The following is a 17,850-nucleotide window of genomic DNA, read 5'->3' on the forward strand; positions in this document are numbered from 1 at the left end:
GTATCGAACAGATGAATAAATAATGCTGTCCCAGCTTCAAGGAACCCAAAGTCTAGTTAAAAAACTCAAATGCCGGGCTTCCCTGGTGGCGCGGTGGTTGAGAGTCCGCCTGCCGATGCGGGGGACACGGGTTCGTGCCCCGGTCTGGGAGGATCCCACATGCCGCGGGAGCCATGGCCACTGGGCCTGCGCATCCGGAGCCTGTGCTCTGCAACGGGAGAGGCCACAACAGTGAGAGGCCCGGGTACGCAAAAAAAAAAAAAAAAAACACCTCAAATGCCCAAAGGGGCCTGGCCACTGATAAAAACTCACAAAGCCCCAGGGCACAGACAGCAGAAGTGGTGGGTGCCTCCTTTTCCTGTCCCCACCCTTGATTTTCCTGATTTCAGGCGAGACCTGGAAGAAGCCACCAATGGCTCAATGCAGACTAGGGGAGGTCTCCATTCAGTGACACTGCCTCGCCCCTCCGAGCCACCTCTGAGCGGTCTCCAGCCTGGTGGCTGCCCCAGTCCGTTCTGTGTCATGCTGCTGGGCAGACAGAAAAGCCAGCTCATGCCTGAGTCACAGAACCTTCTCCGTGCCCACTCCCGCATTACCCACTGTGTTTTGCCCTGTCAGCTCCTCCAGGCTGTAGCCATCCAGAGAATCCCTGGCCCTCCTCTGTTCCCTGGACCAGGACCTGCCCCTCAACCCCGCAGGTCAGTCGCCGGTGGCCCTGGCTACAGGTCATGCCTCTGTGAGCCTCCACGCCGCAGGGCTTCCATCAGCTGTGCAGCCCCCTGCTTCCACACAGGAGGAAGGGAGAGGCGACGGTTCCTACGTGGAATGTGCTGCACCCTGGATTCTCTCTGATTCTGTTAAACCCCCATGGCCTACGAGCCAGCGCTGCCACACACAGGGCTCTGCAGGCAGCGGGGGCGCCTGGGAGCTATAACCCCATTGAGGGATAATGGGCTAGACCACAACGGCCCCGCAAAAAGGGAGAATACACACAAATTCTAGTTCTTTGTGGGAATGCTTGAAATGGTGCCAGCTAAGGCCCTTGATTTATACAAGTCTATTCTTTCCCTTTGGTGTTCCCGACCAACCCCCTCCCAGAAGCTGATTACGACTTTCAGGAAGAAGAACACGTGTGCTCTGGAACCAGCATTGGTTACCCTGGGGGTCGCAGGTAAGGTCAGGGGCACCGAAAGATATGGGGGAACTCTAATCCCAGCCGCAGAGGGCTATTCTGCCCGATGCATTCAATTCTTGGGGGCCTCTGCTGCCGTCTGATTCAAGCCTGGTTTGGAAAGCCTGCCATGCACTGGCAACCCGGGGACCCAAGCCAATGATGAACTCTCTGCTTCTGCAAACACACAAGCCAGAGAAGCCAGGCTGCTACTTCCTTAGCTGCCAGCTCCACACACCACGCCCCAGCAGAATCTTCTGCCAACAGAGGGTCCAGCTCCCAGGAAGGACAGGTGTCACGTAGAGAACCGGTGGCTAACATTTTGAGTGTGCGCTCACCCTTCTGGATCCCCCAAGAATCACCTGGAGACCATCCCAACTGGCTGAACTGGTGCCTATAGAGAGACAGCAGATGTTCTCATTTTGGGACAAACAAGCCTATTCTGCCCCAGAATTCTGTCCCCACTCTGAATTCAGAGCCAGCCAACCACGTAAATGCACGCTGGCTGGCTAAGAATTTGCACTTTCCAGAGTAGAATCTGGGGCCAGCTGAGGTGGAGGCCCAGCTGCACACAGAGGCTCAGCTGCTGGCAACGTTCACAACTGGTGCTGTCACCGCTGTCGTCACAGTAGTCGTCATGGCTGCTACACTTGACCCTCTGCGCCCTTGTGTCTGGTCACAGGACACCTCCTTTTGGGGCACACTAAGTGTGCCTCTGTGTTAACCATCCCAAGAAGGGACGTCCCAAGTAGGGGATGCAGGGTTGTTCCAAAGCCTCAGAAACTAAGACCTTTCTTTTCTTTTTCTTTCTTTTTTTATTTTTACATCTTTATTGGAGTATAATTGCTTTACAATGGTGTGTTAGTTTCTGCTTTATAACAAAGTGAATCAGTTATACATATACATATGTTCCCATATCTCTTCCCTCTCGCGTCTCCCTCCCTCCCACCCTCCTGGCACACTGAGCTGATCTCCCTGTGCTATGCGAGCTGATCTCCCTGTGCTACGCGGCTGCTTCCCACTAGCTATCTACCTTACGTTTGGTAGTGTATATATGTCCATGCCTCTCTCTCGCTTTGTCACAGCTCACCCTTCCCCCTCCCCATATCCTCAAGTCCGTTCTCTAGTAGGTCTGTGTCTTTATTCCTGTCTTAACCCTAGGTTCTTCATGACTTTTTTTTTTCTTAAATTCCGTATATATGTGTTAGCATACGGTATTTGTCTTTCTCTTTCTGACTTACTTCACTCTAAGACCTTTCTGAAGCTAACATCTGCTATTTAGGCCGTGATGTCTGCCAGACTTCGGAATAAGCACATTACGCTGCTGCATTTAATATTCTCCGAAAATCCACTGTTTTTATTCTAATTGGAGAGGTGAGGACGCTGAGGCCCGGAGAGGTGGACTAGCCTGCCCGGGGACACACCTAGTAAGACGAGGAGCCAGGCAGCCTGGCTGCAGAGTCCATTGCACCAGACAGAATGTGGAACAGCACCAAAAGCAACCCCTCTGCCACTCCCTCCCCACTGTGCCTCTGAGCAGAGAGAAGGTGGCATGTGAGGGTCAGGTTCTAAGAGTCATGAAGGACATCACAAGAGCCCTTGTGACCCCACTGCCAGTTCACCCACTGAGTCATTCGTGCCTGCTGTGAGCCCTCGAGCATCCCCGGCCAGTCCCGGGACAGCATAGGCGACGCAGACGTCTCTAAGACACCATCTCCTGTCCTCTAGGGGGGCTGGGAAGCCCAGTGAGGGCAGGGGTCGTGTCTTGCCTGGGCACCAGTGCATCTCCACTCAGGGAATGGATGAATGAATGCAAAAACCAAGGAAGCGATTCCACAGAAACCCAGGATGAAAAAAGTCCCTTCAAAAACAAAAAAGTACCTACAGGTAATGATGCATATCCCATAATCTAATCTGTATGTTCATTTTGCAAAAATAATGAGATGTTAGCAGTTTCAGAATGAGTGTTCTCTTACTCTGCTTCCCCCGACAAGAAACACTATCTGCTCTGCATTAAAATTATAGCAAGAATTATCCCTTAGCAGGAACCATATGATTTGAATGCACAGATGAATTTCAATTAGACATTTATCTAACCATGCTGATGTGTTTTCAATTTAACCCTAAATTACAGACTTTTCAAATAACTCTACTCTCCCCTCTGCTTCTCTCTCTTCAATTTTGGTTTGGTTTTGTGAAATGTCTGCTGGTAAAATGAAGCAATACCAGTAACTTATCTACAAATTACGGGAAGGAGAAAGTAGGTTAAAAAAGACCAAGAAACTTAAAACAAGCATTATCAAACCACATCCGAGTTAGGCAGGAAACAATAGGAGACAGTTCTTGCTCAGAGGGAAGGAAGGTAAATCTTACCAGGACTATTGTCAAACAAGTCACAGATGAGATAAACTCTTCCCGAATTTCAACTGCAGTCATCAGAATACACAAACTTCGAATTCGCACCCAGGGAAAGGCAATAACCGGAAGTAGAAGGCTGACACTTTCACTTGGGCTGGCAATTCCTTCCACACTCAAAAGAATCTCCTTCTCAGTTCAGGTGTCCACCACACGAGCGCCATGCATCTATCACAGCGGAGGCAGGAATTCATCCCAAGGGGAGGCCATTGGGAAAAAGAACAGATCTCCTAGACAATCCCGCCAATTAGAGGGTTCAACTAAAGTGGGTATCCTAAGCTGAGAGGTCACCAGTAACTTCCTGCAATTTGCTTTTGCTCTAATTGCAAATCCTCCATGTATCAATGTCAATATCCTGCTTGTGACACTGTACTAGTGTTTTGCAAGATGTCACCACTGGGGAAAAACTAGGGAAAGGGTAAGGGATCTCTCTGTATTATTTCCTGCAACTGCATGTCAATGAATTGCAATGAAAAAACCCTGCAAACCCAAGCACCCCAACAATCTCTGGGTCCATCTCTTGGAACACTAAGTCTAACTTCGGCAGCGAGGGTCTTATAGAGTCTTATAGACATTCTGCAATGAGCTATTAGCAGTTATCTTGGGCTCTGGAAATCATGTGACAAAACAAAGTCCAAAGGAACCCACTCCATTCCGGTCTGTTATTAACATAAATTTAGTATGAGTTAGCAGCAGGCTGGGTGGGGGCGGACTGGGCAAATCTGACGGCAGACACATGCCTCATCTGATGCGGGCGGCTTCTGAGAAGCTTCCTGCAGGAACATATGCACAACCGGGACCAGATCTTCTGACTGTTCAAGACCATCCTGAAATCTGGACTTTCATGTGAAACTTCCCAAATGTTAAAGTTGGCGATTCATAAAATTTTCTTTCAAACACTGTAAAGACCAAACCAAGCAGCTCTGAGGGCCAGACTGCAGCCTGTCAAGCACTTGATGGGCACTTTAAATCTATCTTCTCCCCACCCTCACCACGGCCCTCCCGAGTGGGACCTACACTCGCTGTTTTCTAAATGGAGTAAAACGACTTGCCCAGGGTGACCCACTGGCTGGAGGGGTCCTCAGCAGCCCTGCCTGGGGGCCCTGCTGATTCTTCTGACTCAACGTTCCATTACTTGCATTCATTCAGCAAAAGCGGGTTTAGGAAAGTTGCAAACAAATTATCTCCAGCTGCATCAACACTAAGCCAACTCCACATTCTCTAGCCCATGTGTCGTCACAACATGGACCACTAGGGGAGCCCTATCCTATTCATCACTCGTCACCCCATCACTTCCAGGTTAAATCCTCTCACCAAACACTACTCCTTCCTTTTAGAGCACATATAAGACTTGAGATAGTACACTTGCTTGTAAGCTTAATCAAAATCTGTCTCTCCTGCTGGACTGTAAAGCTCCAGCGTGACAAGGGCTATCTAGGTTTTGTATATCCCCAGAGATAGCATGATGCCTGAGCCAAAGAAGGGGCTTAATAAATACTTCTTGAATAAAGCAAAGAAGGGATAGGCCAGACAAGAACCATGACAAGGCCCTATTCAATTCAGCTGAACTAACGCCACCACCAATGAGGACAGAAGGTTTCTGGAAACCTTTTCAGAGGCTCTAATGAGCCTTAAAAAGCACAGTGGCCCGGCCAAGACACTGTACAGGGGAAAACCCAGAAGGGCAGGGACCTCTTATAATTGTACTCCATGCAGTGCTGGCCCTTCACGCTCCGGGATCACTCTCCAGGATCACTCTCCACCCACTCGCTCAGATATGACCAGAGTCGACTGCCCAAGGGTAAGCCCAGCCCCTTCACCTGCGTGCCGACTGAGAACCGGGCTGCAGAGACAGAGCTCTCATGAAACGGCCTTTGTGTAAACACCTCTCGTTTCAGACGTGTATGTGGAGCCTACGCTGCAGCAGATCCAATGACAGACAAGACGCCTGCTCAGAGCAGGTAAGACCTTTAACGAGAAGGAACCAGGAGCAAGGGCCTTCCAGGCAGTGCGTAGGGTTAAGGGCACAGGTGTGGAGGGAAGAAAGCACAGAGCACGCTGGGGAAGAAGCAAGCAGGGCCAGGACTGAGGTAGCCCGGAGCTCAGTGTGTGTGTGAACAGGATGGGAGGAGGGAAGGCAGGCAAGACACAGGGCCAAGCAGGGAAAGCCTCGGGAGAAGTCATCACCCTGGTGATCAGGGTTTCCCTTTAGCAGAGCACAAACATGCACAAACCACAAACATGCTGTTTAGGCCACAGTTGGTGATAATTTAAAACTTGCGAGTATCTGCTTAAAAATGAAGCTTTCCAGTGTCTCCAGAAACATGAGAAAACCTGGCAATACAGCATCCACGTTCCTGCAGAACAACTGGAGGCTGGGGTGAGCAACGGCTGCTCACAAAGGACATACACACCCTCCAATTTGTCACAGTCCCCACTGCTCCCTACTACCCTCTCATGGGGCCTGTGTCATTCACAGATGCTCCCTGCCCATCCTCTGTAGATGCTGGTGCCTCGGACAAAGTATTCTCTCATTCGGACCCAGTAACAGTGTCTCACAGATACACAACCGAGGCCCCAGAACAGGACAATTCCATGTTCAATAACACACGCTCAGTCACATCCACTCTTAGTACCCGACCCCAGATTCCTCTGGGTATGCGTGTCAAGACTGATTAGGTTCCCTGAATCCCAGACCAGCTTATGCATCATCAGTGCTGTAATAAGCAGGATGTTGGTTTCTGGTTTTAAAGAAACACACATTAACAAAATGAGCAATGGCTTTTTATCAGGGTCTCAAAACAGTCCCCCACTAATGACTTACACAGCTTCTCTGAACATCCTGTTCGGGCTTAGTGTACGTCTCAGACAGATCGCCGTTCAGAATGACTTCAGCTAATGAGTTCACCAGGGGTGCGTGATGTATAATTAGGAAGACCTGGTGAGGGGGAAAAAAAATGGGATGCACATTAAAGTGTGCAGACTTTCAACCTCTTCCTTCCTTGATCTGAAACAACAAGGCTGGGCTACATGAGTCTCAGCAGCAATCCTGGTGGTGCAAAACCCGAAGAATGGGTCACACTGGGGAGAAACCAGTTATACTCTTCTCCTTCTAGGGTTGGGCCCTCCTTCTTTCAGACTGTTACCTATTTGGCTGGCTGTTCTTCGGCGGAAGGAAGTGCATCAAAGCGAGACTGTCCCTCAGGCCGGCTGCAGCCAAATCTGGCTGAAGTGGAGCAACGTGAGAAGGGAGTGCCAAACCCACACCCTCCTTCCTCTCCACAGGCATTTCAGTGTCAAATCCAATTAGGATAAGACTAGGAGGCACCGGCCCAGCACTTCGGTTACATGGAAGAAGGGGCTGGCGAGCCCTGCTCCAATCGAGGACTTGGCAGAGGATGTCTATGCGGAGATCCCATCCTGGAATGAGCTCTGACCCTTGCGGTGGGTTTGAGCGCACCAGAATTCCAGGGCAGCACTGGGAGGTGTGGAAGCCATGGGGAGGAAAAGCCGCACAAGCCAGAGACAGACCGAGTTGTGCCAGGAGGCAACATCAGAAGGTGCTGGGCTGTCGGGGATGGCCCGGCCACCCCACCCTGCTGCCCAGCGTTCAGAGGAATGGCTTGAGTAATCAGGGTACCAAAACCGCCTTGCAAAGCTGGCTCAGACACACCTGCTGGTTTCTTTTAAAATGTAAAGGCAACACGGTACCACAGTGCAGTGTGGGATGTGCCGACCATCTGTATATCAGAGGGTGTGTGCGCCCATTTGTATTTGCTTATATATACAGGGAACAGGGTCTCGAATCCTCGCCACTACTGTCAGGCGATACATCTTTGCTGTGGGGGGCTGTCCTGGGCACTGGAGGATATTTGGCAGCATCTCTGGCCTCTACCCACTAGATGCCAGCCGCAGCCCCTCCCCCAGGTGTGACAACCAGAAATATCTTCGGACACTGCCAGACGTCCCCCCGGGTGGGGCGAAATCGCCACCAGTTGAGAATCCCTGGCAGAGTTCTCCCCGTCTCTGGAAGGACCCGGGAAGACCCTGAAACTATAGCTGTCTCTGGGGAGAGAAACCAGGAGACTGAACAAAAGTAGAAAGGCAGCTTGGTTTTCACCTGTTTGAACTTTATAACTTAAAAAAAAAATTATTAAAAAAAATATTGTAAAAAAAAAAAGGAAAGGCGTAAACTAAAACACTGGCTGCCTCTGGGGAGCGGGACTGGGTGTGTGGGGGACAGAGGTAAGAGGGAGATTTTTCCCTACATGTTATTTTGTACTGTTTGAGTAGGGTGAATATATTGTTCAAAAAAATAAATACAATTCAGATTAAAGGTACAGGCAGAATAGACAAATGTGATACCTACCTAAAAACAACAAAAAAAGCACACCTGTTTTTAAAACACCAAAGAAACGCTACCATAGACAATATGACCAAATGGGTTAGCCCATGTCCAGGGCTGTGGCAGGCATTCAAGCATGGGTGACTATGATGATGACGAAGGAATTCAGTCCACAAACATTCAGCGAGCGCCTGCTAAGGCCGGTGTGGACACACATGGTGTTCGTTCCCTCCTGGGCTCTGGATGGAGAAAAGCCTGGGGAGGGCCGGTCACTGCAAGGTACGTGGAAGCGTGTGTGGGCCAGACTCGAAAGGCTGGGCCAGCCTGTCCGAGTCACGCTCTTGTCCCCAGTGGTGGTTTAGTTTCGGCTGGACAGCATCCTCATCACACCAAATGAACATCGTTAATGTGAATTTTCTTGGTTTAGTAGCGATGTTTGTAAAATAATTTTTAAGGATGTTCTGATATAGAGTTTAATTAAGGACCGGGATTTATACCCAATTCAAGGTTTTCACACATTCGGGCAACGTGATGATAAAGCCCCATGGAAATGCAGGGGAGCGAGAGCCGTTTACTCAGGCTGAGGAACGCCAATGACAATGCTTTTTGTGAGAGACTGAAACAAGTAATTAGGTGCCTGAGCTGCTGGTCCTTCACGAGGAAAGCAGGAGAAAACGGGTTCTCGGAGAAAAAGTGTGTCCTGACCCCCATGCTCCTCGGGGTGCACCAGCAGCTGAAGGGTCCTGGGGGCCTTGCCATGGGATTCCTGTGGCTCAGCATCTGGCCTGCTCGGGTCCTGCCAGACTCCCAGAATCCCAAGCAGGAGAAGCTGGCGGATTTGTAATGAGGCGGCGGAAATTGCTGCCAGGAGGGGCGGGGCTTGCACGGAGCTCCATGGCACAGAGGGGCATTCAGGAGTCGGCGTGCAGCTCTGAGCAAACAGAGCCCCCAGAACAAGACTCCGGGAGCAACGTGAGCTGGCCACATGCGGATCCTGGTTGGCCCGGCCACTGAGAAGAGGCCAACAGGAGACAGACCCGCCTCAAACTCAAAACGGCCCAGGGACCAAGTGAGAAGGACATGCTCTCAGCAAAGCAAATAAATACCTGGGCCACTGCAAAAGTGGGAACAGAGCTCTGGTCAAACGTCTGGCTACTTGACAGTCTAATGAGATGGCCTGAGAGTCTGGACTGCTTGTAATAAAAATATTTTTAAAGTTATGTAACTGGGTCACCATGGAGTTTTTCCCTTCTTGTAAATATTATATAATTACGAGAAGGAAACACACTTGTTTAAGAGGGGGAGGCAGACAAATTGGCTCAAGACACAAATCTGGGTGCTAAGCCTGCTACAAGACACTTTCCATAAGGTAATCTGGGAACTAGAACCATGACAAAAGCCTTTAAAAACAGCCTCATTAGTAGAAGCTTGTTAAGCCCCGGTTGCTGTGTGTGTACACACACTGGGTCCTGCAGTTTGGGGCTTATTTCAACATGGCTGAGAACAGGGGCCACCCAGCCCACATTTCCAGGGTATTTAGAAGACTCCTTGCTTGTTTTGGAAACCTCAGGCCCCACAGTAGAAACCAGCTACATATTTGTCAGGTCTGATTTATTTCTCCTTAAATTTCCAAGTACTACCATGAAGAAGATACATAGTCCCTCTACTCAGTGTCGTTACTTTACTTCAAGATGGGGGACACAGAGAAGGAAGATGGGGCAATGTGGCCTGGGAAATTTCTGAAAGGCAGCAGCACTCCAAGGACCCCCAGTGTGCTGGAGACACAGGTGAACGATCAGACGTACCTGAGACAGAAGGTAGAGAGAAACCGGCAGGCTGATTTTCGGTCGTTCTCCTCCCTGGTGAAGGTTGGGGGAAAGAGAAAGAGAAACCTGGGTTACACATGTGAGCAGCACAAAATCCATGAAGCCAGAAGCCATCTGTCTGAAGGAGCAGCGCCCAGCACCCCGACTTCCTCCAAGACCCTAAGATTCTTCTTTCCTGGTGGCAAAGTCCACCCTGCAAAATAAGCTCACAACCTAATCCTATCCGATACCATTTGCAAGGCCGCTATTCTTCCACCTGAGAAATCTTTCACCATGAGTCATGGATTAGAGGCTGGACCCCAGAGAAGAACTAGCTCCTTAAATTACCAAGAATGTTAATTTCCCCCAGCTTGGGCACCAAGAGCCGGAAGCCCGGCAGGAGAGGCCCCAGGGGGCCTGTTCTCAGGAGAGGGGCAGGGAGAAGTTGGGGCACTCTGGTCTCCGAGAAGCCCCTCATTTGTACTGGGCTTCAACAAGCTCCATCTCCTACCAACCCCGTGAGGATCTTCAAGACCCCCGTTTTGCTCAGGCAGGTTGACTGCCTCATCCAATGTCGCAGAATGAGGAAAGGGAAGAGGCAGAGTTTAAACCCACGTCTGAAAACTCCAATTCCCATGCTTTCTCTCTGCCTCCCAGAGCTGCAGCTGGCAGATCTCGTTAGGGTTGCAATTTTCTTTTATTCACTTATTTTTAACAAGAAGCACCACGTTCCATCTCCAAAAAGAAAGCTATACCTCCTTGGGACACATCTGCAGAGGCCGAAGCCCCTGCAGAGTAACCAGTTGGCTCTGTCCCGCCTCCTGCCAAGGCCTCTGTCCCTTAACTCTTAGAGGTACTGGCCGAAGGTCTCCCCTCCTTGAAGTGGCATTTCTCACGGGGGCACCGAGAGCCACCAGCTCAGAATCACTTGCGGGGCAGGTTCCCGGTCCACTCCAGACCCACTGAGCCAGCATCCCTGAGAGGAGTGAGAGGGCATCCGAGGACGTGCACTTGAACAGGCTCTATCCCCACAAGGGCTTCGAGCCGTAACTGTGGACAATCACTGCCCCGGAATCTTTTCCTAGGTGCGCTCCATCCCCTCCTGTCCATTCTGTGCAAGTGTTGTGGCTGGTTGGATCTTCTCCAAATCAATTACCTCTGGCAACTATCCGAAAAAGTTACCAGGGATGAGAACACCTCAAGAGAAGGATGCATAGAAACCAAAAGCCTGAATCTGTAGAGGTTTCCTGTTTCCTTCTGATGTCAGTAATCTTTTCTCATTCATTTACAGTCCACACACACACACGCACACACATATACTCTGTCTCTCTCTCCCTCTCCTTCCACCCCCTCTCAGGAAATAAGAGGAAAGGAAAGGGAAGCCAGCGTGCTTTGAAAAGAATCTCCCTCAGGCTCAAAGGCTTGGTCCCTTGCAAAGCCCCGTCCTATTGGGGTGACTGCTCTTCCCCTCCTACAGACGACCCTCAGCCCGGCCCACCTTGTCCTGGTTCTCCAGCGAGTACACGTAGAGCGGCAGGAAGAGCCTGTTGAGCAGGTGGTCTGTGAGCACGTCGTTGAGGAACTCGCAGTTAATGATCAGGATGTCATTGAGATAGTGCAGGTGGTCCAGATGCTCAGCCACCAGGTCACTCAGCTTCCCCCGATTCCGATGCCTGCCGGGAGAAATGCCCATCTCAGCCCGGACGCCAAAGCTCAGAGCCTAGAACCAATGGCCTGAGACTGAGGTCGCAGGTGGCACTTCATTCACAAACGAATACCTGAGCCAGTCCCGAGAGACACCCATCCTGGCCCGACCAGTGGATTTCAGAAAGAGAGGATGGACAGGTCTGCTTCATTCGATCTTAGGGGACTCATGGGGTCCCCCCACTTTCCGGGGGCCTCAGTACAACTCACCCCACCATCACCACAACAGCCCAAAACAAAAGGGGTAAACAAAGCAAAACCCAATGAAGCTCTTAGCAAGCCATTTCAAGCAAGAGCAGCCACTGGTCCAAGTGGCAAGATCCCTTGGCTCCCAAGATCAGCAGCATCAATGGAACAACAAATCCGCGATAATTAAAATGCTCCAGGGGAGTTCTGAAGAGAGAAGCAGGCCTCAGCAGCCGCGTCCAACCCACAGGCCCCGTCCGTATGGGGGGCACAGTGCAAGGACGTGACACCCCACCCCAAGCCCAGGAGGCCCTGCCTGCTTCCAGTGAAGAGTGGATCGGTCTCTGCCAAGGACGAAGCCTTGAAACACCGATGGGGCACTTTCACCTCCCCCTAAGTGCTGTCGGTTGCAAAGAGCAATCTAGCTACCATAAGACCTTTTATTTTTATTATGATTATTATTCAAGTAATAGATGGTCATTGTAGAAGACAGACGAAGAAAATAAAAGCAAAAAGAAATCAAAGTCTCCTAGTCCCACCACTAACAGATAATATTACGTTATTTCCACGTCCCTATAGTCACATCTAAAAGGCAGGTGTTACATGTCTATCAATCTAATCACATATGCTTTAAAAAAAAAAAAATTTGCTTCTTTTACATAATTTAGGATAATTATTCCTCATTATGCTTTAATAAGATGTTTAGTAAATATTTATAGCAAATACACATTGTAAAGCCTAATACTATAATGAGCACCCATGAATCTACCTCCCATGAGACCCAGAACATTTATTTATACACAATGTTTTGCAACCCCTCCCCCGCACTTAATAAGATACTGTGTTCATTTTCCTCCAGCAGGATCATTAATGCACTTCACTTTTTAAACCTTTAGTTTAAAAAATATCTAAGTAATACATGCAGATGGATTTAAAAATCGAATAGTACTGATGAGCTGATAATAAAACACAGCTGCTCCTGGCCTCGCCTCCCCAACCCCTGTCCACTCTCCAGAGGAAGCGGTTTTCAACTCTTTTAGGTGTTTCTGTGGATAGTTCCTCCTGTATTTCTATAAAATCGACAAGGACCTCTATTTTGCGACTGAGCCATTTTAGATGTTACATAATGACCTCCTTTCATTGTGTTCCCTCCACCCGTCCCCACCCGGCAGTCATCAGCAACTGGTGTTGACATTATAATCATTCACTGCAGAGCCCCAGGGAGGACCAGGAGTTCACTTCCTTCCTCGTATAACTTTCTGTTCTTTCTGGAGTTGTGTCTCGTTATGCCTCATATCCATGACTATCCATATCTATATGGGTCCTTATCCTCCCAAATGCCCCATCAGATCTGCCATCCACCTCACCTTGCTTCTTTCCCAATATGGAAGCTAATATTTTCTCTCTCTCTAGCCCTCTGCCCCCAGGAGACCTCCTTCCTGAGTCCCTTCATCGTCCTGACCCCATCTAGGTGTGCCTCTTACCAGATCTGTGCGAAGCTGTCACCCTGGGGCAGTGGTTCTCAACTGATACAATTTTTCCTTAAGGGAGACGTCTGGCAGTGTCTGGAAACATTTTTGGTCTTCACAATTGGAAAGGGGGTGCTACTGGCATCTAGTGGGTGGAGGCCAGGGATGCTGCTAAACACCCTACAACGCATAGGACAGCCCCACACAAAGAATTCCCTAGTTCGAAAGATCAATAGTGCAGAGTCTGAGAAATCCTGTTCTGGAACTTATATTCATCACCAACTTAATTTTTTTTTTAACAGATTTACTGAAATATAACTCACATACCAAAAACGTCACCCAAAGTACACAATTCAATGTGTTTTAGTATATTCATTTCCCCCACACACCCCTCCTCCAGCCCTAGGAAACCACTAATCTACTGTTTCTAGGGATTTGCCTATTCTGGGCATTTCATATAAGTGGAATCATACACTAGGTTGTCCCTTGCATCCTTTCACCGAGCATAATGCTTTCAAGGTTCATCCATGGTATATGTGTCAGTACTTCATTCCTTTTTATCGCCAAATACTATTCCACTGCATGCAAATACCATATTTTGTTCATCCATTTACCAGTGGCAGATCATCTTCATCTTTTTTACCAGCTGCCTAGCACCCCATCTATGGATGTACTGGATTCACTTACCCTATTCCCCTCTGGGAGGTATCTGAGTTGTTTCCAACTTCCTACTGTTACGCAAAGTGGAAAGATGGGCAGAACCTTTCAGAGTATGGAAGTCCATATTCCGCGAACACATAGGTGGGTAAATTTTGTTCTAGTGTTTATTTTTTCTCTACAAAAACGGAATTCTCCCCTAAGCACCCTGTCTACCTAACAGGCACCCTGGGGGATCACTTACTCCTCATCCGTCTGCACACAGTTGTCAAGTTCGATCACATGGCTCCCGATGAACCAGACCAAATTGGAGAAGTAAGGGACAGCAGTTTTATCTCTGATATAGTGCAGCATGGCCTGGTTATCCACTGAGAAAATCCACAAAAGAAGAGGGGAAAAAAAAAAGTCAAGCTACCAAATATAACTTGGGGGATATTAACAACAACAACAAAACCACAATAAAAAGCCCTCTACTATAATCTGAATCTTTTCTGTCTTTCCTGGAAATACTTTAAAATGGTTACCTTATGCAGAAAACTATACTCATCAAGGTAGTTCTTACGTTATTTTTATAATTAATAAAATTAATTAATAAAGGTAGACATTAATAGTGCTTTAGGGGCTTCCCTGGTGGCGCAGTGGTTGAGAGTCCGCCTGCCGATGCAGGGGACACAGGTTCGTGCCCCGGTCCGGGAAGATCCCACATGCCGCAGAGCGGCTGGGCCCATGAGCCATGGCCGCTGAGCCTGCGCGTCCGGAGCCTGTGCTCCGCAATGGGAGAGGCCACAACAGTGAGAGGCCCACGTACCACAAAAAAAAAAGAAAAAAAATAGTGCTTTAGGAAGCCTACTTATCAGCAGTGCATTTAGCTAGACTACAATGAAAACTACACCATTCTCAAGCAAGTTTCCTGTATTTGCATGTAAGGATAAGTTAAGAAAGCAGAAAACCAGAAGTTATTAACTTACATGACACTGGAATAAGGAACACGGGAATCGTCATTGAAGGAAAGGCAAAAAACAGACAACAGTTAACAGGGTTAGGAACTGGGAGGGTGAGACAGCTGCTCAGAGGGGCAGAGAGCTAGGGCAGGAGGCGTCTAGACAGAAAGACGCAGGTTAGAAGAGAACAGAGAGAGCAGAGAGCAGGAGGCGGCCAGACTGGGGGTCAGACCAGGTCGCAAACTCAGAAGCCCACAGGCTGGCCAACGATAACTTGGTGAGCGAAGCCAGCCGGCCCAGTGGGTGAATGGGGCAGCACAGGCCTTGACCCCAAAGGGGGAAGCTGCTTCTCCGCGTCAGCTCACCACTGCCCTGCAGGACTGTGGGCCCAAACAGCCACATCTACATTTTCAAGTCAGAAATCCAGACTGTTACCCAACCTCTCCCAAGTTTTAAATACTGACAACTATATTTTTTTTTCAAAAAATATCTAAGCCAATGAAAACCTGTCTGAGAGCTGGATTTGGCCCTCAGGTCCTCAGTTTGCGACCCCCGGATGGGCCCCTCTGGGCTCTTCAAAGGCTCTCCAATTTAAGGCAACCCCAGAACCAGGCTGGAGTGAGTCCCCGAGGAGCTCCCGCCCCCTCCCAATTAGGAGTCATCTCAATTAATAACATCATAACTCATGAAGGTCAAAACATTGGTCCCTGAGAAAATGGGATCCCAGCTCTAGGGTGGTGACTACACGGGAAATAACCCCGGTGTTAGGCAGAGAGGCCGTAGCCTTGGAGGGCAATTCCAGGTCGGGAAACTCGTGTCCAGCCAGCCTTTGTGCTAGTGCAGGCGGGGAGCCACGGAAGGGCTTTCTCCTGGAGGCAATGATTTGGGCATTAAGTACTTCTTGGGAGAAAAGAGGAATTTGTTGTTGGGCTTTGTAGCCGGTTGAGAATGCAATACTGCCCCCTGCTGTTTGCGACAAGAAATGCTCTCATACATTATTTAAAGATAACATACCCCCTGGCTATACTGAAGTATATTTTACAGGCCAAAGGCAAGAATTTAACTCTCACATTTCAAAGACAGCTTTGCCTTACCTAATTATCACATGGCCGATCCGAGTCCCACATGTGCCTCTCTTAGGACATGCATGACTTCTGGGTATCAGCAACGAGTTGGGCTTTCAAATGCAGAAGGTGGTGGCACACAAATTTATGTAAGGGGGCAGCTAAATGTTCAGTGATGACAACCTTTCATGAGACAGGCAGCCCCAGCTACAATAAATGAGCTGTCACCACCAGGGAATTGTTTGTATGGACTCAGGAGAGCAAGCACTAGCAGTCAAGTTAGAAACCCGATGAGGCATGAGCTCATAAGGAACCTTACCTTTGTAGACGTTTAAGGTTATGGTTCTTACAGCAATTCTAACCATACTTTCGGGGTGATTGAAAAATTTGATGGCTTCTGTGTACAGGGCGAAGTCATTAGTGTGCTAAAACACAAGAAGTACCGAAAATGAGTTACAGACCCATAAGACAGGCTGGCCCCTATCCCAGCTTTCTGAATCCTATCAGAGACTTCAGTAAAAGACCAAAAAAAAAAAAAAAAAGTACCCACGTGACCCTTAAGCCAGTGGTTCATTCCCAATGGGGAATGTGGGGAGGGTTGGGAAGGTGAGACCGTGGAAGAAACAGAAGCGGGTCCAGGAAATGCCAAGCCTGGGTTCATGATCTTTCCTACCACTTCTTAGCTGTGTGATGTAATATTTCTAAGCCTCCGATTCTTCATCTGTAAAATGAGGATAATAATTCCCACTTTATGGTTGCTGGGATTAAATGAAACTATTTCAGGTACAGTGATTACCCTGGCACCTGATACCTAATGAGCACTCGGTAGTAATGCTAGTTGTTATTATTAGATGCCGCTTCTACCAATAAAAGGCAAATGCAAAGTCTGACTACATTCAGAATCTATAATATATATTTCCCTATTTGGAAACACTAAAAGTGTAAACATTATCATGGAAAAGGAGGGTCTCGGGAACCTTCTGCCATTAAAAAGGGGTCAGCAGAACAGATCAAAACAGTTCAGAACCAAAGAACTCTACTGATGGAGCCCTAAGGAAAAGGCACACAGGATGCGGGCTACAGCACGCTGCGGCGCACTCTGCTGCCCTCTCCTGGCCAGTCTTCCACATAGCTCCTGATCAGACTGGAGGGCACCCCCAGGCAGTGAGGGGCGGGGAAGAGGGAACCCATGACCTTCAGCGAGGTGACACCTGTCTAATGAAGGCAACGGCACTTTGAGCACTAGAAGCAGATGTGCACGTAACAGGTGGTAGCTACTGCACTGGTCCACAGAAAAGGAAACTAAGTCCACCTCAAAAATCAGCCTCCTACCACTCCTCTGGTGATCAGCAGGATACTCTTCCAGAAGCATCACTCGGGCCCCAGAATCCCCACATTCTGCCCTCCCCACCAGGTGCACAGAAGCCCAGTTGCACCCGAGATGGGGAACAATCTGGCTCCCTCTCTGGTCTGAACTTTGCAGGTGGGTTTTCTTCCACCCGGGAGAGCCTCTGGGAGAACGCGAACAGCACACCTCTGGTCTCTGGACACGTTTAGTGAGCACCAACTGTGTGCCAGGCACTGGGCCGCACAATGTCCATCTTCCAAAGTGCCCCACACTTTGTGACTGGCAGCTAGGACTTCTCCCCTCTGAGGCCAGCTCTCGCCACTACAAATCTAGACAAAGAAAGTCAAGGTGCAGGCTGCTGCTGCCACATCCCGTGGAGACAGCTAGATGAATTTTGCCCGAACTCAGAGGAAATGTTTGGGACTATGGTCTGACTTCAAATACAGGCTGTGCAGCATGTGTGACCACCGATCAGAAGACACCGGCCATGCAGACAGCACGTGGCCTCCAAGATGGCCCAATGACCCTCTCCTCCTGAAGTCACAACTTGTGCATCCTCTCACGCTAAGTCAGGGCTGGCCTGTGCGGCCTAAAGGTACAGTGGAAGTGATGGCATGTGGCTTCCAAGGCCGAGTCCTGAAAGGCATTACAGTTTGCCTTGGTCTCTTAGGATCGTTTGTTCTACGGGAAGCCAGCTGCCGTGCTGTGAGGACACTCAAGCAGACCCTGGAGGAGCCTGTGTAAC

At 49.2% G+C, this 17,850-nt stretch overlaps 1 protein-coding gene across 8 annotated transcripts in view; it reads right to left on the minus strand.

Moving 5' to 3' along the window:
- Positions 1–17,850, minus strand: part of CLEC16A (C-type lectin domain containing 16A) — a 210,307-nt gene that overhangs the window by 165,774 nt on the left and 26,683 nt on the right. For 6 of the 8 annotated variants that reach the window (XR_003435087.1, XM_027117401.1, XM_027117405.1 and 3 more), the window contains exons 5-10: positions 16,077–16,182; positions 14,721–14,726; positions 13,997–14,120; positions 11,235–11,409; positions 9,737–9,790; positions 6,411–6,524 (exon numbers count right to left, since the gene is read on the minus strand). Coding sequence is in view for 7 of the 8 variants with exons in the window: in XM_027117401.1 (XP_026973202.1) it covers positions 6,411–6,524; positions 9,737–9,790; positions 11,235–11,409; positions 13,997–14,120; positions 14,721–14,726; positions 16,077–16,182 (579 nt within the window). In the remaining variant the exon portion in view is untranslated. The remainder of the gene's footprint in view (positions 1–6,410; positions 6,525–9,736; positions 9,791–11,234; positions 11,410–13,996; positions 14,121–14,720; positions 14,727–16,076; positions 16,183–17,850) is intronic. The other 2 variants (XM_027117402.1, XM_027117404.1) reach the window with 1 other exon arrangement.

This window comes from Aethalodelphis obliquidens, unplaced genomic scaffold, assembly GCF_003676395.1.
Source record: "Aethalodelphis obliquidens isolate GAN/ISIS:26980383/991018 unplaced genomic scaffold, ASM367639v1 scaffold18, whole genome shotgun sequence".
Classification (NCBI taxonomy): domain Eukaryota; kingdom Metazoa; phylum Chordata; class Mammalia; order Artiodactyla; family Delphinidae; genus Aethalodelphis; species Aethalodelphis obliquidens.